Raw genomic sequence first — 18,552 nt, 5'->3', positions numbered from 1 at the left:
TTAAGTAACTACAGTCGACATTAAATGTTTCGTTAATTATGATTAAAAAAATTAAGTAAATAAATAATGGATGAAAATGACAAATTGATGTTACATGACAGCCTTGAAAGAAATTGCATACAGGTGTAACGGTTTGGTGAGTGTAAGGTGGCATTGTTCAATTTATATAACCGTATTTTTTATTATTATTTTTCTTTAGTTTTTTTTTTATGTCATACGACATTTCCCATCCCAACAATAAATGAATGGGGCTCATATATGTACTGTTAATCCATCAGGAGACATTCAACATAGATATATATGTATCGTTTTGAGACTAAAGTCTCAAGTCTCAAGTCTCAAGTCTTGATTATTGAGGATTAAAGTGTATAAGAGAGCAAACAACAGAAGGTATATCAGACACAACACGCAAAGAGCCAATACAAGAGTAAGTGGGTCAGAGAGAACTACCACAATACGACATGAGGAGCCAACAGAACCGATTGCCGTCAGTCTTGTGAGGATTGCCCAGGAGTCAACAGGTGCCAGACAACTTAGTTGGATACCGTGTCCAAGTTAAACACGTACCCTAACGTCACGACTGATTGTCCAGTCAAAGTGCCGGTGTTTTTTCATTGAGGACGCAACGTGCCATGATTTTACAATCTTTTTAATATTTTATTTATTTATTTTATTCAAGATAACAAGATGAAGCCCCAGGTAACTACTAACTATTTTTGTTGATTTAAATTTAAACAGAAAAAAATTTTTTTTTCTCTAAATTTAACATAACATAATGATAATAATTATTGCTGTATTAATTACACCGCGATTAATGTTTACTGGATTTTATATAGAGCGGAAATTTAGTGAATACGTGATGTGGGTGTATGAACTTCACGGTTCGCGAATACGAATAATTATTATTTTATTTTTTTACTTCCGGATCTTTGTTATAAATTATATGCTAAAATTAACAATAACTTATTTTAATTCATTTGAGAGTATTGATTATTCAATGACCGGGAACTGTTATAATCATATTGAAAATTTATTAATTAATTAGAAAAAAATTAAAACTCTAGTGGAAAATAAGACGTCATTAATTAGGAGTTGGACGAAATTTTATGTTTTGAATTTTGACAAAGATTTTACAGAAATTTATTTACCTAGTATCGTTTTATGGCAGTTCGAGATCATTGGATGTATTAAAAAAATATGGGGGTGAGAGTATCTAAGTATGTCATTAATCATTTTAATTAAAACATTTATAAATTATAATCAAAAATATTCGTATACTGTCACAAATTTTGGTGTAAAAATGGCCCTGAGAGTAGTGTAAAATAACGGTGTAAAAAATTCTCGGTGTAAATTATCCGTCCGTGTAATTTTAATAAGGTATAATCTAATTTTTTACACCATTTTATGTTACTCTATATAATTTTGGTTAATGAGCAACAAATGGTATTGAATATTTTTAACTACAGAGAGAGAATTTTTTGATAAAATTTATGCTACAGTTTATAGTAAATCTGGACCAAAAACAAAATAAATACGGAAAAATAAAAACTCACTTTTTATTTTATTTTTCACTCTTTTTTATTTGAAAATTACTCGAAATTTGATTTCTTTGCCCCATAATTGAACACTATTCAGAAATAAAAGAGTAATTATTCATCCAGGTCCAGTTTTACTTACAATTAACAAGTAAAATTTATTAGATAATTCTTAAATTTAACTTAAACATTTAAATTTGTTCTTAACACCAAAAATTTTACACCTTCATGATTTCACCGGGTCCAAAAAATTTTTATTATAAAAAAAAATAAATACAAATAAATTATAAAACTGGCAGAATAAAATGATTTTTTTTATTTTAAAAATTATTTACATAAATAAATAATTACAAGCGATTAAAACTATATTTTTTATCATGTCATCTATACCTGTCGTATCAGTAGAAAGTGACCTATCACGTGTCAATAAAATTTCTAATCTAAGATGAATATCATTATGACAACAAAACAAAAAAAAATGCCGACAAGATGTAAATAAAGTTCAAATGAAATAAAACAATATTTTAGCATCGAAGTTATTAAATTTCTCTGACAGTTAATTTTGACGTCTGATGAGCTACTGACTTATTTTATAAATATACATTTATTGCGTATCTCTGTAACATACATTTAATTATTTTATATTAAAAGTTTATTGCTACCATCTGTAGTTCCATAAGTACCTTGTAATTTTGACGTCTTAATGCCAGACATTTGCTGTATCGTAACAATTGTAATTTTATTTCTATCATTTGATTACTATTGAATTTTAATACGTGTTTGTAGAAAATTATTATTATAACTATAAACTTTCGAAAGGTAATAATTTAAAATGCAAAATATCATGATCAACATACATATTTTTTCACATGTGAATGCAAGAGAAAGACCTAGTAAACATGCATATGCATTAAAAGACAGTCGTAATTATAAAAATTAATCACGTATATTTAAATTATATTAGAATACAAAGTAATGAAATGAAAGTATTTAATTATAAATTATATTATTTCTTTATATATTATAGATGATAATTCTTATCTTGGCGACGAGTTTCTTACTCGTGTTTGCTCAAGTGCCCAAGCCAAGTTACACCAGAACGATGCTAAAAGTGTCAAGAAGTCTGCCAGGCCAAACGGAAGAGCTAAAAGTCCGTACTGCTGAGGGAAACGTTGCTACCTTGATAGTAAAACGTCGGGAAAAATCAGAAAGCTTGAAAAATAATTCAAGTCCAATTAGTGAGTCTACTTCTTCTTCTTCTTCTTCTTCTTCTTCTTCGGTTCCATCTTCTTCTTTCCTTTCTTCAAATGATTCAAAAGAAATGAATTCCGAAAATGTTACTGATGTAAATGAGACGAATAGTGAAGAGAAAGTTAGCAAGAACGAGCTAACGTATGTGAAACCTGAGACCCAGACCTCCCAGAATAGTGACAGGAAGATGGATTACGGAAGCTGGACCCCCTTGGATGTCGATGGAAAAGCTTTAAACTTACCATCAACACCAGAAAGTTATTTAAATTGGAAACCTTTATCATCAAATATTAAACCGACAACGGAAGAACGTACGACAACCAACTACAGTAGTTTGATTTTGGCGCGAAATTTTAAAGATAGAAAAGAAAAATCCGATGACACGGGTTTCACATTCGTCGCTCATACGCCTCAAGTATCAACGCGTACAAACATCGGTGCTAATTTATTAAAAAATCGTGGAGGTAAAAATGTACCGCCAGAAGTAACTGTTAGGTCAGCGATAAATGTCAAGTCTGTGGCACACAGAATGCCTATGACTCTAGATGCTGACGGTACTCCAGTTATTCACGGTAAACGTGTACCAGATGAACCAATTGATAGAGTCCAGACTTGGAGAAATGCACGAGTAATTAACAATAAATTAGTCCTCGGTACTGTTGCTGCTAATGTTGATGCTGAATCTACAACTAAGTCTTACCTTGATAATAAAGTTGAGAAACAAAGATTTGAACGATTTCTTCAAGATGTTAATCGCAGGTAAATTTTATTACTATTTATTTAATTTTAATTATTCAACACAATAAACGTTACTTTATTATTCAACCCTTTCACCGATGATGCTAATATACATGCCGTCATGTTCTCATTTTCGAACAGCAAAGGTAGATTCTGTCTTAAGTGATCTTTACAATAGAGAACGAGCCCATAATATAGCTATCATGTTTTTTTTATTATATACTAAGTACACGGAGAAAATTTTATTATACCATCTAAGATACTAAAATTTTAATGTCAATGGTGGTGATGATTACTATCGCAGATGACAATTATACCTATTAAAGATTACAATTGTTACAATCGAAGATGGTAATTGTTACCATTCAAGGTTGTAAAAATTCTAAACCAAAAAATAGGATAATGATTAACTACAGTCAGAAAATTAAGTAATTGTGTTTATTATGATCAATTTTTAATTCCAATCATCTAGAATGATTAGAATGTTTTTCAATGTAGAAATAGTTAGTTAGTGTTATAATTTTTTTAAATAGAATTAATAATTATTGGATGATAACTTCTGCAATAAATTTCATAACAGTTATCATCAGCATGATAACAGTTACTATTAGGATGGTAATATTTACTATCAGGATGATAATAGTTACTTTTGCAATAAATTTCGTAGCAGTTACTATCAGGATGGTAACAATTATAATTTCTGATGGTAACAGTTACCATCTGGATTATAAATATAACTATTTAGAATAATAATAATAATTAAGTATAGTTAACATACAGGATTGTAACAATTATCATAAAATAGTGAATATTACCATCTAGATTATTTATACAATCATCTAGATAATATTTACTACTATCTGATTGATGGTATAAATTTTTACCTTAACTAGATAGTAACCTATTATTTAATTTTCTGAGTAACAAACTAATGATAACTTTAAATGATTGGGTATAATCATCAAAATAGCAATCCGTATTAAGTGAAATTCATCACCTACACAGTTAAACAAAGAAAAAATTACATGTAGACAGCTCCAGACTTAACGCTGATATTTAAATTCCTTATTAATTTAATTATTATTTGATGGCAACTATTGCCGTCAGGTTATTAAAAATTACGATGTTGATAGTTATAATTAGTTAAGATAATAAAAGTTATGATTTATGACTATCATCAATAATTAGTTGGTACATACTACAAGTTAGATTCTTTATCTAATAATTTAAATCATATTCACTACACTCATAAAAAAGTAAACTTGATTAAAGAGAAAAAATCCTGATCAAGAAATTATTTCAAGATTTTTTTTCTTGAATCAAGTCAACTTTTTTATTATCGTACTATCGAATTCAGTTTAAAAATTTTTTTATCGATAACTTTTACTATGAAATTTTCTCCGTGTAGATAAAAATGAATTGTATAACTTAAAAAATAATAAAAAATACATGATTCACAAATAGGAGTTTCATTTTATCATCAATATGTTAAATCTCTCTACAAGTCAAAGGGTTAACTACTTTTTAATTAAATTAAATTTTAAAAAATAAAATTTATTGTTTTTGGTTGGTGGAAATTTATAAAAATTTTTTTCTTGTTTTAAATTAAAAATTTAAGAGACTTATGTAATAATTATATTTGTCGTGACGGTACTTTAAGAAATAATAGCAATAAAAGTAAATAAAATAATAGCCGTTATAATTATTGTGTATAAAAGAATAAAGTAACGATTATTGAGTTGAAAGAATGAATGCCATGAGTACAAAAGGACAGACAGACAGACGTGAAACGTTGTTTCGAACAGCACGAGCCATCAACAGGCGTTAACCCCGGAACTCTGGATTCGCAGGTACGGCCGCAACTACGACGACGACGATTATTATCAACAGCGCAATGTTTACTTAGAGTGGGACCCAACAAGTCACCGCAATGCTGCCTTGAAGGCTGAGATTTATGAGGCAAGAAATGACAACTACCGTTCAAATATCCAAAAACGTATGTTGCATCCAGACAATATTCAAAGTTACCCGATTTCACAAATGTATGCGCCTGAGCATCAAAAAATAGCACCACTGGCACTTAAACCTGGTGCGCGTGCTCCAGTGCTCCAGTATGCGCATCCCGAGCTTGGAGTCCAACCGGCTAAAATTTTAAAAACTGAAAAAAAACGTCCGGATAATTTTCCTGATAACCAGAATTCATTTACTGAGCAGCGACATAAAAAAAAATATGTATTGAATGATAAAAATATCGTTGATACATACAACACTAAAAATTATTATCCAAATCATCAGTTTTATGGTTTGAAACAGCATATCGAGCCTCCGTTTTGGATAAAAATATCAGAAAAATTAAAAAATCAATTTTCCACTGGGGTCGAAAGAGTTTCGCAGTTGACTAAACCGGTAATTGCTCCTTTGGTTGAAGCGACACATAAAATATCACAGAATTTAGGACTCTCAAGAGGTAATAATAATAATGAAGCACAAGAAAAGGTCGGTACTGTTGCTTCAGGCTCGTCAATTCTAATTCCCGCGCTTGGTCTTGTTGCCTCTGGTGCGGCACTGGGAATCGGTGCCGTGGCTGTAGGTCGTTATCTTGATGTTGATATGCTGAGACGTTCCAATGAAGACGGACAAACATTTGATGAATACCAGAGAACGTTTAGTGTCGATAACACCGAAGATGTTCCGAATATTTACTATCCCGATAATACAAAAGTTACCGAGGACTCTTTAGATCAGGTCAACTCCCGGGAACGCGACGGAGGTTTTTTGATTGATGAGCAATCAAGTGACAAAGACTCTTCAAGTAAAAATAGAGAGAAGAGATCCATTGAGCCATTGATCAGTGATGGTATGAATGGGAAACTAGTGGATGCTATTAATCAGAGATTAAGAAGAACTGGCCCAGATTCAATGATGGATATTGTAGAAATAGACGTACCTGTAGGAGATAACAATTATCATCTTTTGAAATCTAGTGAGGACGTATTCAATGAATTAAATGCTAAAGATAAATCAAGACGTAAGCGCAGTGTCGGCGATGAAGAATCGGATAATGTGTTGCAGACACTTGATAATACTGACAAAGTCGGTATGCAAGTTCACGGTGACTGGTCATATACACCTTGTGCAAAAAAAATGTTTTGCGATGCGATGCTTCAGAGAGGACATGACTCTTCTTTGTTCATGGAGAAGAAAATTGAATCATTGTTTGGCAAGTGAGTAATTAAATTTAATTATCCGGCTTAATTTATTTTAATATTTTACAGTACAATTATTAAATGCTTTTTGCAATAATTTAAAAGACGAACTTCATTAATTCTGGCTGGTAAAAAAATTAATTTATAGTTTTTAATTAAAAATTTTTTACTTTTTAATCTCCTGACTAAATGACAGCTAAGTGATTTAATTTTAAAAAACTAAAAAAAATTACAAAGAAGTTTTATGAATTCAATGTAAATAGAGAGTTCTTGACTCATTACCAAGCTTTTAAAATTTAAATTCCAATTTAAAAAATTTTGAATAAAAATTATAAAATTCAATGGGATAATTGCTGATAATAAAAAAAAATATTAACGGAACTAAAGAAATTTTAAAAATTAGTGTTTGAAATTATAACCCGAAACTTGGATGTCAATATAAGGAATTTTACATTCCGAACAATAAATTTTATAATGCGCGTCATAAATTTTTAATGTGTTATGATTTTTTGAGGTCCAATATTCATTTTTTCTTGCATAGTCAGTAATTTTCAATCCCGTGTAAAAAAAAGTCTTTGACAAAGTGTTGATTATTCTAAACTTCAAAACGTGACACAGTGAAAACCTTTTTTTAAACAATTTTTAGCTTCTAAAAATTACAAAGAAAGAAACAATTGACTTAACCTAGAAATTAAATTTTTTGACTCATTTGTAACCTTTTTTTTTACGCTCCATTAAAAGTAGGTTCATTATTTTTTTCAATGCAAAAAATACATTCAGAAAAAACTGATTTTGAAATGTTTCTAAGGGTTTTTTGTTTTAGTATATTTTAATAATATCAGGATAGTTATCGACTTTTCTCTTAAATTTTAAAAAGTTTAAAAAAAGTTCGTTGTGATGTCGCGTTTTGAAGTTTAGAATTGTCAACACTTTTTCAAAAATTTTTTTTTACACAGAAAATTTACTTTATAATTATTTACATTTTAATTATAAATTTAGAAATTACTATTTTGAATGATAGTATTTACTAATCACTTTATCCTCATTTCATTTGTCATTTCTCAATTTATACAGTTCATTTTTTTCCGTGTTTCTAATTCGTATCAATAAATAATCACACAATAAAATAAAAAAAAAAAGTTAAATAGTGACGTAATAAAATGACTTTAGAAAATCGTTATATTATATACCAATAAAATTATTGATATTAATATTAGTATGCATATGATTCAACTCTCAATATCATTAACGATATATTTAAACACGTGTAATAATCTGGCTCAAACCTGTATGGTTAGCATATATAGAATATAACTTTCTTCTTCGGCTTTCGCTCATACACATCAATGGCTCGGCATTCTTGATTCAACTTTTACCTGTTAACATAGTTTCACAGTACGATTTACAATTGTATTGTCATGAATACTATGAATAAACTATCAGTAGACATTTGCTATAACATTTTCCTATTAAAGTTCAAAAAAATTTTATTGGTATTTTCACACTTCGAACACCTCAATTTATTCTTTTTTCTTTTTATAGTTTATTACTTTATTGTCTCTTGCTGCAGATATGCCAAATAATTTAACAATTTAACTGCGGTAAAATTATTTTCTATAGTACTTCGTAATTATAATAATTTAATACCGTCACTAATTGGATAATTAGAATAATAATAAAAATAACCGATGACAATACGTAAAAATAATTATTATAAATTACAATAATTTGTTGACACCCTTTCAACGCTTTCTAAAGTGTTAACAGTATAAATATTGTTACTTTGTAATATAAATTTAATACTCAACTATAAACTTGTAGATCTTCTGCTATTTTTTTTTCTATCGTCTATTAAATTAAATAAAATTATATACAATAGTAATGTTTTATATGGTAGGCTACAGCCTGGAGCAGCACAGCAGGTGTCCGATCATTTCCAGGAGGTCATGGAGGCCGTGAGGAGGCATGACTGTTCGAGATTCTCGTGCCCTACGGCGCAACCTGAAAATATTTATTAGCCATCGATAATTTAACGAAATTATATTTTTTAAATAAATAAATAAATATTTTATTTAGGGATTTATTTATGTGAGATCTAGTTTTTTTAATTATTTACTTAATATTGACAATAATTGACGGCATGTATGAGGCTGTCGTATGAAAAATATGTACATTTATTTTTCATACGATTTTATACAACTTATATAGATGTTTATTTAATGCGAGACTGTAAAAAATATATGAAAATGTCGAATTCTCTATTTAATTATTATTTTAAATTAATGTAAGAAAGAAATATTTATTATATTATTATTTTTATTTTTTGAGATAAAATAATATGATATATTTATAAAGAAGTATATTTTTAACTTGTAATTGTATATTTGTTAAAAATGTATAATAAAATAAATTTTTTTTTTTACTTACATTCTTGTTAACTGATTATATTTTTCCTTTCGTCCTTGTCGCAAGAAAAGTCCAACTTTTTATTTTAGTTTTAATAACATGCCCTTTATTGAGTTGCATTTAAAATTCCTGAGATGTAATTTATGATAATTGTATTTAATTACCGGAGTAACTTTAGAATTCATATAATTTCCTATTAAATTTATAATTATTTTTGCCGATACGAACAGTAGCTTTTATTTTTATCATTATCTTGTTTATCCTGGAACAAAAAATTTATTTTTTCTTGTTATTAAGAAGAAATACTTAAATGTTATTATTTTTGACATGGAAATATTTTATTTAAACGATTACTTATATTTTTTAGTCATAAATTGTAAGTGCAAATGTGAAAAATATTTTTTATAATATTAACTTTTGTTGTTAATAAAAAAAAAAAAAAAAAAAATGCTTTTAAGAAGATGGAAAGTTCTTCTGTTGAAAAAATATTTTCTTAATATTACAGCAATTACGTAATTAATTACACATTTAGTATACATAATAAATTTCTTCATGAATAAAATATGAATTTCCCGCGGGAAGATGTTGGTATGATATAAAATTAGTGGCAAAAAAAATTTTTAAACATTTTCAGATTAAATACTGAATTTTTTTGTATCAAGGAAACCGCAGCCCCTAGGTAAATTCTAAAAATTTAATAAGTTTTTTAAATCTTTCATAGTTGATAAATATATCAATCGACAAGTAAAAAAATTGTGACCATGTTTAGAACTTTTTTTCAAAAATTTTATGATTTTGCAATTACTGAAATCAATTAGTTTGCGAATTAATGAAAAAATTTTTCTTATTGAACTTTAATGATAACAAAAATGAACAGAGTATGAGAGTAAATTGATAAGGCTGTAGTATAAACAATTAAATTTGTCAGATTGAATGTGGATTTAAATAAAATCTGTTATCACCATAAATTTACTCCCGATTTTTTTAGTGTATACTCGGTCACATATCGACTGCAGTTTTAATCGTTTGAATGAAAAAGTCTTTTAGTAAAAAAATTTAAGTACTCATAAATAATGGCTAATCGTCTGTTATGTGTTATGTGGTGAAGAATTGAGTGACATTTCATTCAGGACATACAATCTTTTTTTTTATAATCAATTGAAATCAGTTAGCCATGACAATTAATAATTTATTATAAAAAATTTAAATTGTTAATAAATAAAATATTAGTTGGATTTAATTAAAGAAATCAATAAAAAATATGTTATATAATTACAATTTTAACAACGTTTTTATAATTTACGGCGAATGATTATGTACATAGCCATGATATCTTTTATTAAAATTTAACTATTAACTATGATGTTATAATTATAATAAAAATGAGAAAATAAAACTTGCAATTCTTGGTCATGTATTTACATTATCCATCATGTCATAAGAAAGCATCAAAGTTCTACTTGCCTATTTAACTCTCATTAGTGAGATAATTTTCTTCATGACAACATATACATTTTTCAATAGTTTAATTTTGCGTGATTACTGTACATTAAAAATCGGTTGATTAAAAACGTTTTATTATAAAAAATTTAATTGGACTAGCGCTCACTTAAAATACAAAAAATAATTTTCACTTATTTATCTCTTTATAAGTATATTAAAAAAAAAACTTTAGCTGATTGTAGCTTATTCAAGTGCTTGTAAAATTTATGTAAATAAAATAAAATTAATCGACTATTGCACTTGTAAACTGCTCGTCATAGTTTTTGACAAATTTAAAGCTTTCTAAACCTCTTTGTCTTTGTAAGTATTATCATCATTAATGCCTTTTTTGTCAATGAATGATTGACACTCAAATATAAAATGATAAAACTCATAGAATAAATAAAAATATTTTTTATCTCAGTAAATTCATTCACACTCATTTGTACTACTTATGTTTCTATTCAATGATTTTATTTATGTTAAATAAATAAAAAAAAAAGTCTACAATTCACTGAAATTTATATTTATCTTCAATTTAAAGCAGCATATGGCAGTCAAACTAAAGACATCCGAACAAAAAAAATTTTTTTTTTTTAAACTAACATCCCATTGAAACTTTAAAACTTTATAAATAAAACGGATCTACATGAGAGAAATTATCTTATTGCATAGCCTATTATCGGCGGTAGTTTAATTTTACAATAGAGCCTAGCGATCAATATTTTTTGAAACAGATATCAGTTTCAATTTATCTGTCAACAGAACAACATCAATGGATTATTATAATAAAGGTACGTCAAAGAATTAATTTAAAAAATATTAATACTTTTCTTTACACTGTAAAAAATCAAAAGTGAATTCGGAGTGGATATGGATTTTAATCCAATTCGAATTCGTTTCATTAGTCGGAATTTCGAAGTTTAAAAAAATCACTTTGCGTAAGGAGTAATCCGTGTTCACTCCGTAAATTTTGTTACAGTGTATAAAATATTGAAAAAATATGTGAAAAATTTAGAATATAGATATGCAGTGGGATGGAATCAATTTATGCTCAATTTTATCGGTGCATGGCCACGATCAAGCAAAGGAATTTCAAAATATAAAACATGGTTCTGTTTTTTTTGTGTTTTAATTTTTATATGGATACCGCTGACCGCAAGTATTTATCCACTTTGGGGTAATATGGATGCTGTGATCGGGTGCCTTTCTATTAGCATTCCACTAATAATTGCTATGATGAAACTTGTAATTTTTTATTACTACAAGAAAGGTGCGCAAGAAATTATAAATATATTGATTTAATTCGTTTATAGCGCGTAATTTTTTTTTTTTTTTTTTTTTCAGAAATGAAAATATTTATTGACTTAATTGCTAAAGACTGGACAATAACCAGAAGAGACAATGAAAGGATACCGATGATAAAAATGGCTACTTTGAGCAGAACTATTTCAATTATTTCAGTTTTTCTTATCAACATAACTATCATTGCTTACTTTTTATTCAAAGTTGTTTAAATTAAATTATTTTATCAGAATATATTACTTTATTACTGAACAATAATAATGATAGCAATTCAATTTTAGATATGGATGGCGATACAAATGAAAAAACAACAAGTAAATCATAATTCAAATGTAGTTAATGATCTTCTGTACCCTGCTTACTTACCGTATTCTACAAAAGAATTAAAATATTATTTACCCACTTGGGCAATTCAGTGCTTTACCACATATTTTTCAACAACAGCCTATGCTTCGTTTGATAGTTTTATGTCAATGATTTTGTTGCACATTTGCGGCCAGTTGGCAATTATTGGAATATCAATTAAAAATCTTGTGAATGAGACAAATTTTAAAAATATCTATAAATTTCGATGGTGTCTAGGGCAAATTGTTAAACGTCACGAGGAACTCAATCAGTAAGATATTTATTTTTATTATGATTATTAACAGTATAATTAATAATCTAATCAAGTATTTAATGGAACATACTATTTGTTATTTTTTTTAAGATTTATTGAACTTCTTGAAAATTCGTTTTGCTCAATTTTGCTTCCGCAAATGCTTGTATGTACATTAGCATTTTGTTTTCAAGGATACATGTTAACAATGGTAAAAAATAATACTAAAAATTAGTCAATGATTTAACCCGTCAGCATTCCCCCTATGACCATTTTTCTGATAGGACACTATTCAAAGTATAGGATGTTAGTGTAGTGCAAGCGAGACACTAAAAAACATGGGATTGCTGAAGGGTTAATCAATTTATGCAATGCACAGATAAAAACCATATCGATTAGTGAATTTGGCATATTAACTTGAAATTTGTAGAAATAGGGATTCAAATTTACACACGAGGGTTTATTCGCTTAGTGCGCTAATTTACCCTCTCTTTTCTATCCCTTCCAATACGCTCCCAATAAATCATCGATAATTGAAAAAATTGAAAGTTGTAAAATTTATGATATTTTCAGAATTTGGTGGATAGTGCAAACAATAATATGTCAATCCTTGAAATTATGTTTTTCAGTTCATATATGATCTACACTATTTTGCATCTGTTCATTTATTGTTATATTGGTGATTTGCTTTCTTTTCAAGTAAGTTCTACCACATATATACGTAATTGGTGTTGAAAACAAAGTTAATAAAGTGATGATGTTTTTTTATTTTAAACTTCTCACTGAGAAAATTGCAAATTTTCAAAAAAAAGGGAAGTCATTGGTTTTGGTCCGATTTTTGAAATTCGAGTTTTCATCTGATGTCGATGTTATGAGGTCCTAGGATACTATTCTGACTATTCCCGGATGGACGTGTGTGTGTGTGTGTGTGTGCGTATGAAAATTTTTTTGTCCGACGATATCTTTGAAACGAATCAACCGATTTGAACGTAATTGGTAGCAATCAAACGGGCTCACCAAAACTTAGAATTGAATAGATTTTAGGGTAGATCGGTCATGTCGTTTACGAGTTATACGAAGAATAGAAATTAAAATTTTTTTCGTTTTTGGTTTTTTGCGTGTAACTTATAAACCATTTGCCCGATTCCCCTCAAAGTGTAAACAGTGTAAAGTCTTGTTGAGCCCTTTTGAGTGCCACCAAGAACGTTTAAATTTGTTCACTCGTTCCAAAGATATCGTCGGACAAAAATTATTATTTTTCAGTGAAGGTATGTTTTACCGGCCTAACAAATTTTTGAGCTCGAAGAACTCAAAAATTCACAAGTAATAATGTTTCCAAGCTCCCTGAGCCTGCAGGGTCAGGCGGTTTTCAGATTTTTTGACAAAAAATTACATTATTTTTTGATATAATATTGAAAATAATGAAAAAAAAAAAATTTAGATGTATTTTATAGTTACGCAGTTGAAAATTTTGTTCAATATCATAAATTACTTTATATTAAGATAGCGGCAGATAAAATTGGAACTATTGCACAAGTTTTATATATATTTTTATTATATTGAAAACTTGTCGTGAAAAAATTCAATAATCCCAATAGCTTCCGAGTAAAAATATTTTTTTTTGGAATGGCTGAATTAAATTGGCTAAAAATTAACCGTATTTAAAAAAAAAATCGGTTTTTGAATCGGTAATGTTTTACATAATTTTTCTTTTTAAGAGTACACTAATAACTCAGACATGCTATGAAAGTAACTGGTTTAATTTACCTTTTCGAGAAGCGCGCTTGTTGATGATCATCAATCATCGTTCTTACAAACCGCTCACAATAACAGCCGGAAAATTTTGTTCATTTTCCAGACATCTTTTTATTATGGTAAATATAACTAAAAATTTTTTCTCACAACTAAAAGTAGACGTCTAATAATTACTACTTTTTTTCAGATTTTAAAAACTTCATTTGGATATTTATCGATGCTATTAGCCGTCAAACAATAATCTCCAATATTAATTATTATTGCTAACAGTAATTGTTTTTACTACAGGAATAAAAAAAAAATTTTCCAATGACAACTTATTCATATCGTAATGAACGATATATTTAGTATACATGATCGATTTTGCAATGAATAAAAATAAATAATTATTTTTATAATCCATATTATTAAGGGAACGAGGAAAATTTCGTTCCAGCCATATCTGAACGATGAAATTAGTCGATGTTATTGAATTTGGTAACGTTGTTAATGTCTTGACTTGAATACGAGCCTTTTCAAAGTTTTAGAGATATTTAGGTATCTTAAGTTTTATAAATATTTATAAATATACTGTAGTGACTGGTAACTTATAAATGAATATTACTATGCACTACAATAATAACACACTTATATTAGAAATAATGACACCACAATTAACATCAGTAAAAGAAAGGCAAAGAGAGATATAGTTTATTGATATACAGATGTATACTGTTATGTTATCAATATAAGACTGACTGACTCTAGTCACGCATCTATAAAACAAGAGAAGAAGGCATTCGTTTTCTGGTTATTCAAATATTTTAAAACATCAGTTTCACATTCGTTACAATACATATTAGTTATATGAGGCAGAGAAGTTGTATGACAATTTTCGGATAGATGATGTCAATTGGCCTGCAAAAAACTGACCCGCGGTCAATTTAATGGCAGCCTCCGCGTCAACTATCATGCCATGAGAAAGCATCAAAGTTCTACTTGCCTATTTAACTCTCATTAGTGAGATAATTTTCTTCATGACGACATGTACACTTTTCGAAAGTTCAATTGTGCGTGTTTACGGTACATTAAAAATTAGTTGATTAAAAACGTTTAATTATAAAAAACTTAAATGTACTGGCGCTCACTTAAAATACAGAAAAAAATTTTCACTTATTTATTTCATTATAAGTATATTTAAAAAAAACTTTAGCTGATTGTAGCTTATTCAAGTGCTTGTAAAATTTATGTAAATAAAATAAAATTAATCGACTATTGCACTTGTAAACTGCTCGTCATAGTTTTTGACAAATTTAAAGCTTTCTAAACCTCTTTGTCTTTGTAAGTATTATCATCATTAATGCCTTTTTTATCAATGAATGATTGACACTCAAATATAAAATGATAAAACTCATAGAATAAATAAAAATATTTTTTACCTCAGTAAATTCATTCACACTCATTTGTACTACTTATATTTCTATTTAATGATTTTATTTATGTTAAATAAATAAAAAAAAAAAAGTCTACAATTCACTGAATTTTATATTTATCTTCAATTTAAAGCAGCATATGGTTGTGAAACTAAAGACATCCGAACAAAAAAAAATTTTTTTTTTTCGAACTAACATCCCATTGAAACTTTAAAACTTCATAAATAAAACGGATCTACATGAAAGAAATTATCTTATTGCATAGCCTATTATCGGCGGTGGTTTAATTTTACAATAGGGCTTAGCGATCAATATTTGTTGAAACAGACATCATTTTCAATTTATCTGTCAACAGAACAACATCAATGGATTATTGTAATGAAGGTGAACATAAAAGAATTCATTGAAAATATATTAACACTTTTCTTATTGTAAAAAATCAGAAGTGAATTCAGGGTGTTATGAATTTTATTTCGATCTGCATTTACTTCGATTCAGAGTTTCAATACTAAAATATTCTCTCCTTCAAATTTAATATCCGAGGAGACTAAATAAATAATCAGTCGACTATTCACTCCGAATTTACTCCGGATTTAGTCCGCGTCCGCTCCACAAATTTTGTTACAGTGTACAAAATATTGAAAAAATATGTGAAAACTTTAGGATATAGATATGCAGTGGGATGGAATCAATTTATGCTCAATTTTATCGGTGCATGGCCACGATCAAGCAAAGGAATTTCAAAATATAAAACATGGTTCTGTTTTTTTTGTGTTTTAATTTTTATATGGATACCGCTGATCGCAAGTATTTATCCACTTTGGGGTAATATGGATGCTGTGATTGAGTGCCTTTCTATTAGCATTCCACTAATAATTGCTATGATGAAACTTGTAATTTTTTATTACTACAAAAAAGGTGCGCAAGAAATTATAAATATATTGATTTCATTTTTTTATAATGCGTAAAAATTTTTTTTTTTTTCAGAAATGAAAATATTTATTGACTTAATCGCTAAAGACTGGACAATAAACAGAAGAGACAACGAAAAGATACCGATGATGAAAATGGCTAATTTGAGCAGAGCTATTTCAATTATTTCAGGTCTTCTTATCAGCTCAACTGTCATTGCCTTCATTTTATTCAAAGTTGTTTAAATTAAATTGTTTTTTCAGAATATATTTCTTAATTATTGATTAATAATAATTATAACAACTATATTTTAGGTATGGATGGCGACGCAAATACAAAAAAAACAAATAGATCATGATTCAAATGTAGCTATTGATCTTCTGTATCCTGCTTACTTACCGTATTCTACAAAAGATTTAAAATATTATTTACTAACTTGGGTAATTCAGTGCTTTGCGACATTATTTTCACCAACAGCCTATGCTTCGTTTGACAGTTTTATGTCAATGATTTTATTGCATATTTGCGGCCAGTTGGCAATTGTTGGAATATCAATTAAAAATCTTGTGAATGAGACAAATTTTAAAAATATCTATAAATTTCGGTGGAGTTTAGGGCAAATAGTCAAACGTCACGAGGAACTCAATCAGTAAGATATTTATTTTTATTATGATTATTAACAGTATAATTAATAATCTAATCAAGTATTTAATGGAACATACTATTTGTTATTTTTTTTTAAGATTTATTGAACTTATTGAAAATTCGTTTTGCATAGTTTTGCTCCCGCAAATGCTTGTATGTACATTAGCATTTTGTTTCCAAGGATACATGTTAACAATGGTGAATAATAATACTAAAAATTAGTCAATGATTTAACTCGTCAGCATTCCCCCTATGACCATTTTTCTGACAGGAAGCTATTCAAATTATAGGATGTTAGTGTCGTCTAAGCGAGACACTAAAAAACACGGGAGTGCTGAAGAGTTAATCAATTTATGCAATGCACAGATAAAGGCCATATCGATTAGTGAATTTGGCATATTAACTTGAAATTTGTAGAAATAGCGATTCAAATTTACACACGAGGGTTTATTCGCTTAGTGCGCTAATTTACCCTCTCTTTTCTATCCCTTCCAATACGCTCCCAATAAATCATCGATAATTGAAAAAATTGAAAGTTGTAAAATTTATTATATTTTCAGACTTTTGTGGATAGTACAAATAATAATATGTCAATCCTTGAAATTATGTTTAATGTTTCATACATGATTTACACGATTTTGCATCTGTTTATTTATTGTTATATTGGTGATTTACTTTCTTTTCAAGTAAGTATATAATCACATTTATACAGAATTTATGTCAACGAAAAAAGAACTAATAGTGATTGCACATTCAATTTACTTTTATAATATTGAAAAACTTATCATGAAAAAATTCAATAATCCCATTAGCTTCCGAGTACAAACATTTTTTTCGAGAATGACCGAATTAAATTGGCTAAAAATTAACCGTATTTTAAAAAAAAACAAAAATCTATTTTTGAATCGGTAATTGTGTTACATAATTTTTTTTTCAAGAGTACACTGATAACTCAGACATGCTATGAAAGTAACTGGTTTAATTTACCGTTTCGAGAAGCGCGTTTGTTAATTTTCATCAATTACCGTTCTCACAAACCGCTCACAATAACAGCCGGAAAATTTTGTTCATTTTCCAGACATCTTTTCATTATGGTAAATATAACTAAAAATTTTTCCTCACAACTAAAAGTAGACGTCTATTAATTACTACTTTTTTTCAGATTCTAAAAACTTCATTTGGATATTTATCGATGCTATTAGCCGTTAAACAATAGTTTTCAATATCAATCATTATTGCTAACAGTACTTGTTTTCACTAAGATTAAAAAAATTTGTCCAATTACAACAACAATAATAATAATAATA

General features: G+C 28.1%; 3 protein-coding genes across 4 annotated transcripts; all 3 read left to right on the top strand.

Moving 5' to 3' along the window:
* The first annotated feature begins 472 nt into the window (after positions 1-472).
* On the top strand, positions 473-9,010 carry LOC103568216 (uncharacterized). 2 transcript variants are annotated; one of them, XM_008544970.3, is made up of 4 exons: positions 473-699; positions 2,563-3,545; positions 5,330-6,748; positions 8,628-9,010. In XM_008544970.3, exons 1-4 carry the CDS (start codon positions 688-690, stop codon positions 8,746-8,748), a joined length of 2,535 nt encoding a protein of 844 aa, XP_008543192.1. In that variant the 5' UTR covers positions 473-687; the 3' UTR covers positions 8,749-9,010. The 2 variants fall into 2 exon arrangements, with proteins under 2 accessions (XP_008543192.1, XP_008543193.1); XM_008544971.3 differs by having other exon boundaries at positions 474-699; positions 5,375-6,748.
* A 2,742-nt stretch (positions 9,011-11,752) lies between these two features.
* On the top strand, positions 11,753-14,517 carry LOC103568351 (odorant receptor 4; the record flags this gene model as incomplete). Its single annotated transcript, XM_053737941.1, has 7 exons — positions 11,753-11,891; positions 11,966-12,126; positions 12,205-12,539; positions 12,633-12,732; positions 13,095-13,220; positions 14,240-14,395; positions 14,464-14,517. Coding segments are annotated over 7 exons (1,071 nt in total), but the record flags the coding sequence as incomplete, so codon positions are not given.
* A 208-nt stretch (positions 14,518-14,725) lies between these two features.
* Positions 14,726-18,461, top strand: LOC128667546 (uncharacterized). The gene is made up of 7 exons (XM_053737939.1): positions 14,726-14,753; positions 16,352-16,606; positions 16,676-16,836; positions 16,915-17,249; positions 17,344-17,443; positions 18,184-18,339; positions 18,408-18,461. The coding sequence occupies exons 1-7, from the start codon at positions 14,726-14,728 to the stop codon at positions 18,459-18,461; spliced, it is 1,089 nt and encodes a 362-aa protein (XP_053593914.1).
* Positions 18,462-18,552: the final 91 nt, after the last annotated feature.

Source organism: Microplitis demolitor, chromosome 4 (genome assembly GCF_026212275.2).
Source record: "Microplitis demolitor isolate Queensland-Clemson2020A chromosome 4, iyMicDemo2.1a, whole genome shotgun sequence".
NCBI lineage: Eukaryota > Metazoa > Arthropoda > Insecta > Hymenoptera > Braconidae > Microplitis > Microplitis demolitor.
This window is presented reverse-complemented; position numbering and strand designations above follow the sequence as displayed.

What these genes read in the sequence shown, in the direction of transcription:
- LOC103568216 (XM_008544970.3), top strand. An exon ending in CTTCAAGATGTTAATCGCAG is followed by an intron (nt 3,546 to 5,329) that starts GTAAATTTTATT and finishes TGTTTCGAACAG; the next exon opens with CACGAGCCATCAACAGGCGT. An exon ending in ATTGAATCATTGTTTGGCAA is followed by an intron (nt 6,749 to 8,627) that starts GTGAGTAATTAA and finishes TTTATATGGTAG; the next exon opens with GCTACAGCCTGGAGCAGCAC.
- LOC128667546 (XM_053737939.1), top strand. Translation starts at nt 14,726, where the DNA reads ATGAAATTAGTCGATGTTATTGAATTTG. An exon ending in CGTCACGAGGAACTCAATCA is followed by an intron (nt 17,250 to 17,343) that starts GTAAGATATTTA and finishes TTTTTTTTTAAG; the next exon opens with ATTTATTGAACTTATTGAAA. An exon ending in CCAGACATCTTTTCATTATG is followed by an intron (nt 18,340 to 18,407) that starts GTAAATATAACT and finishes ACTTTTTTTCAG; the next exon opens with ATTCTAAAAACTTCATTTGG.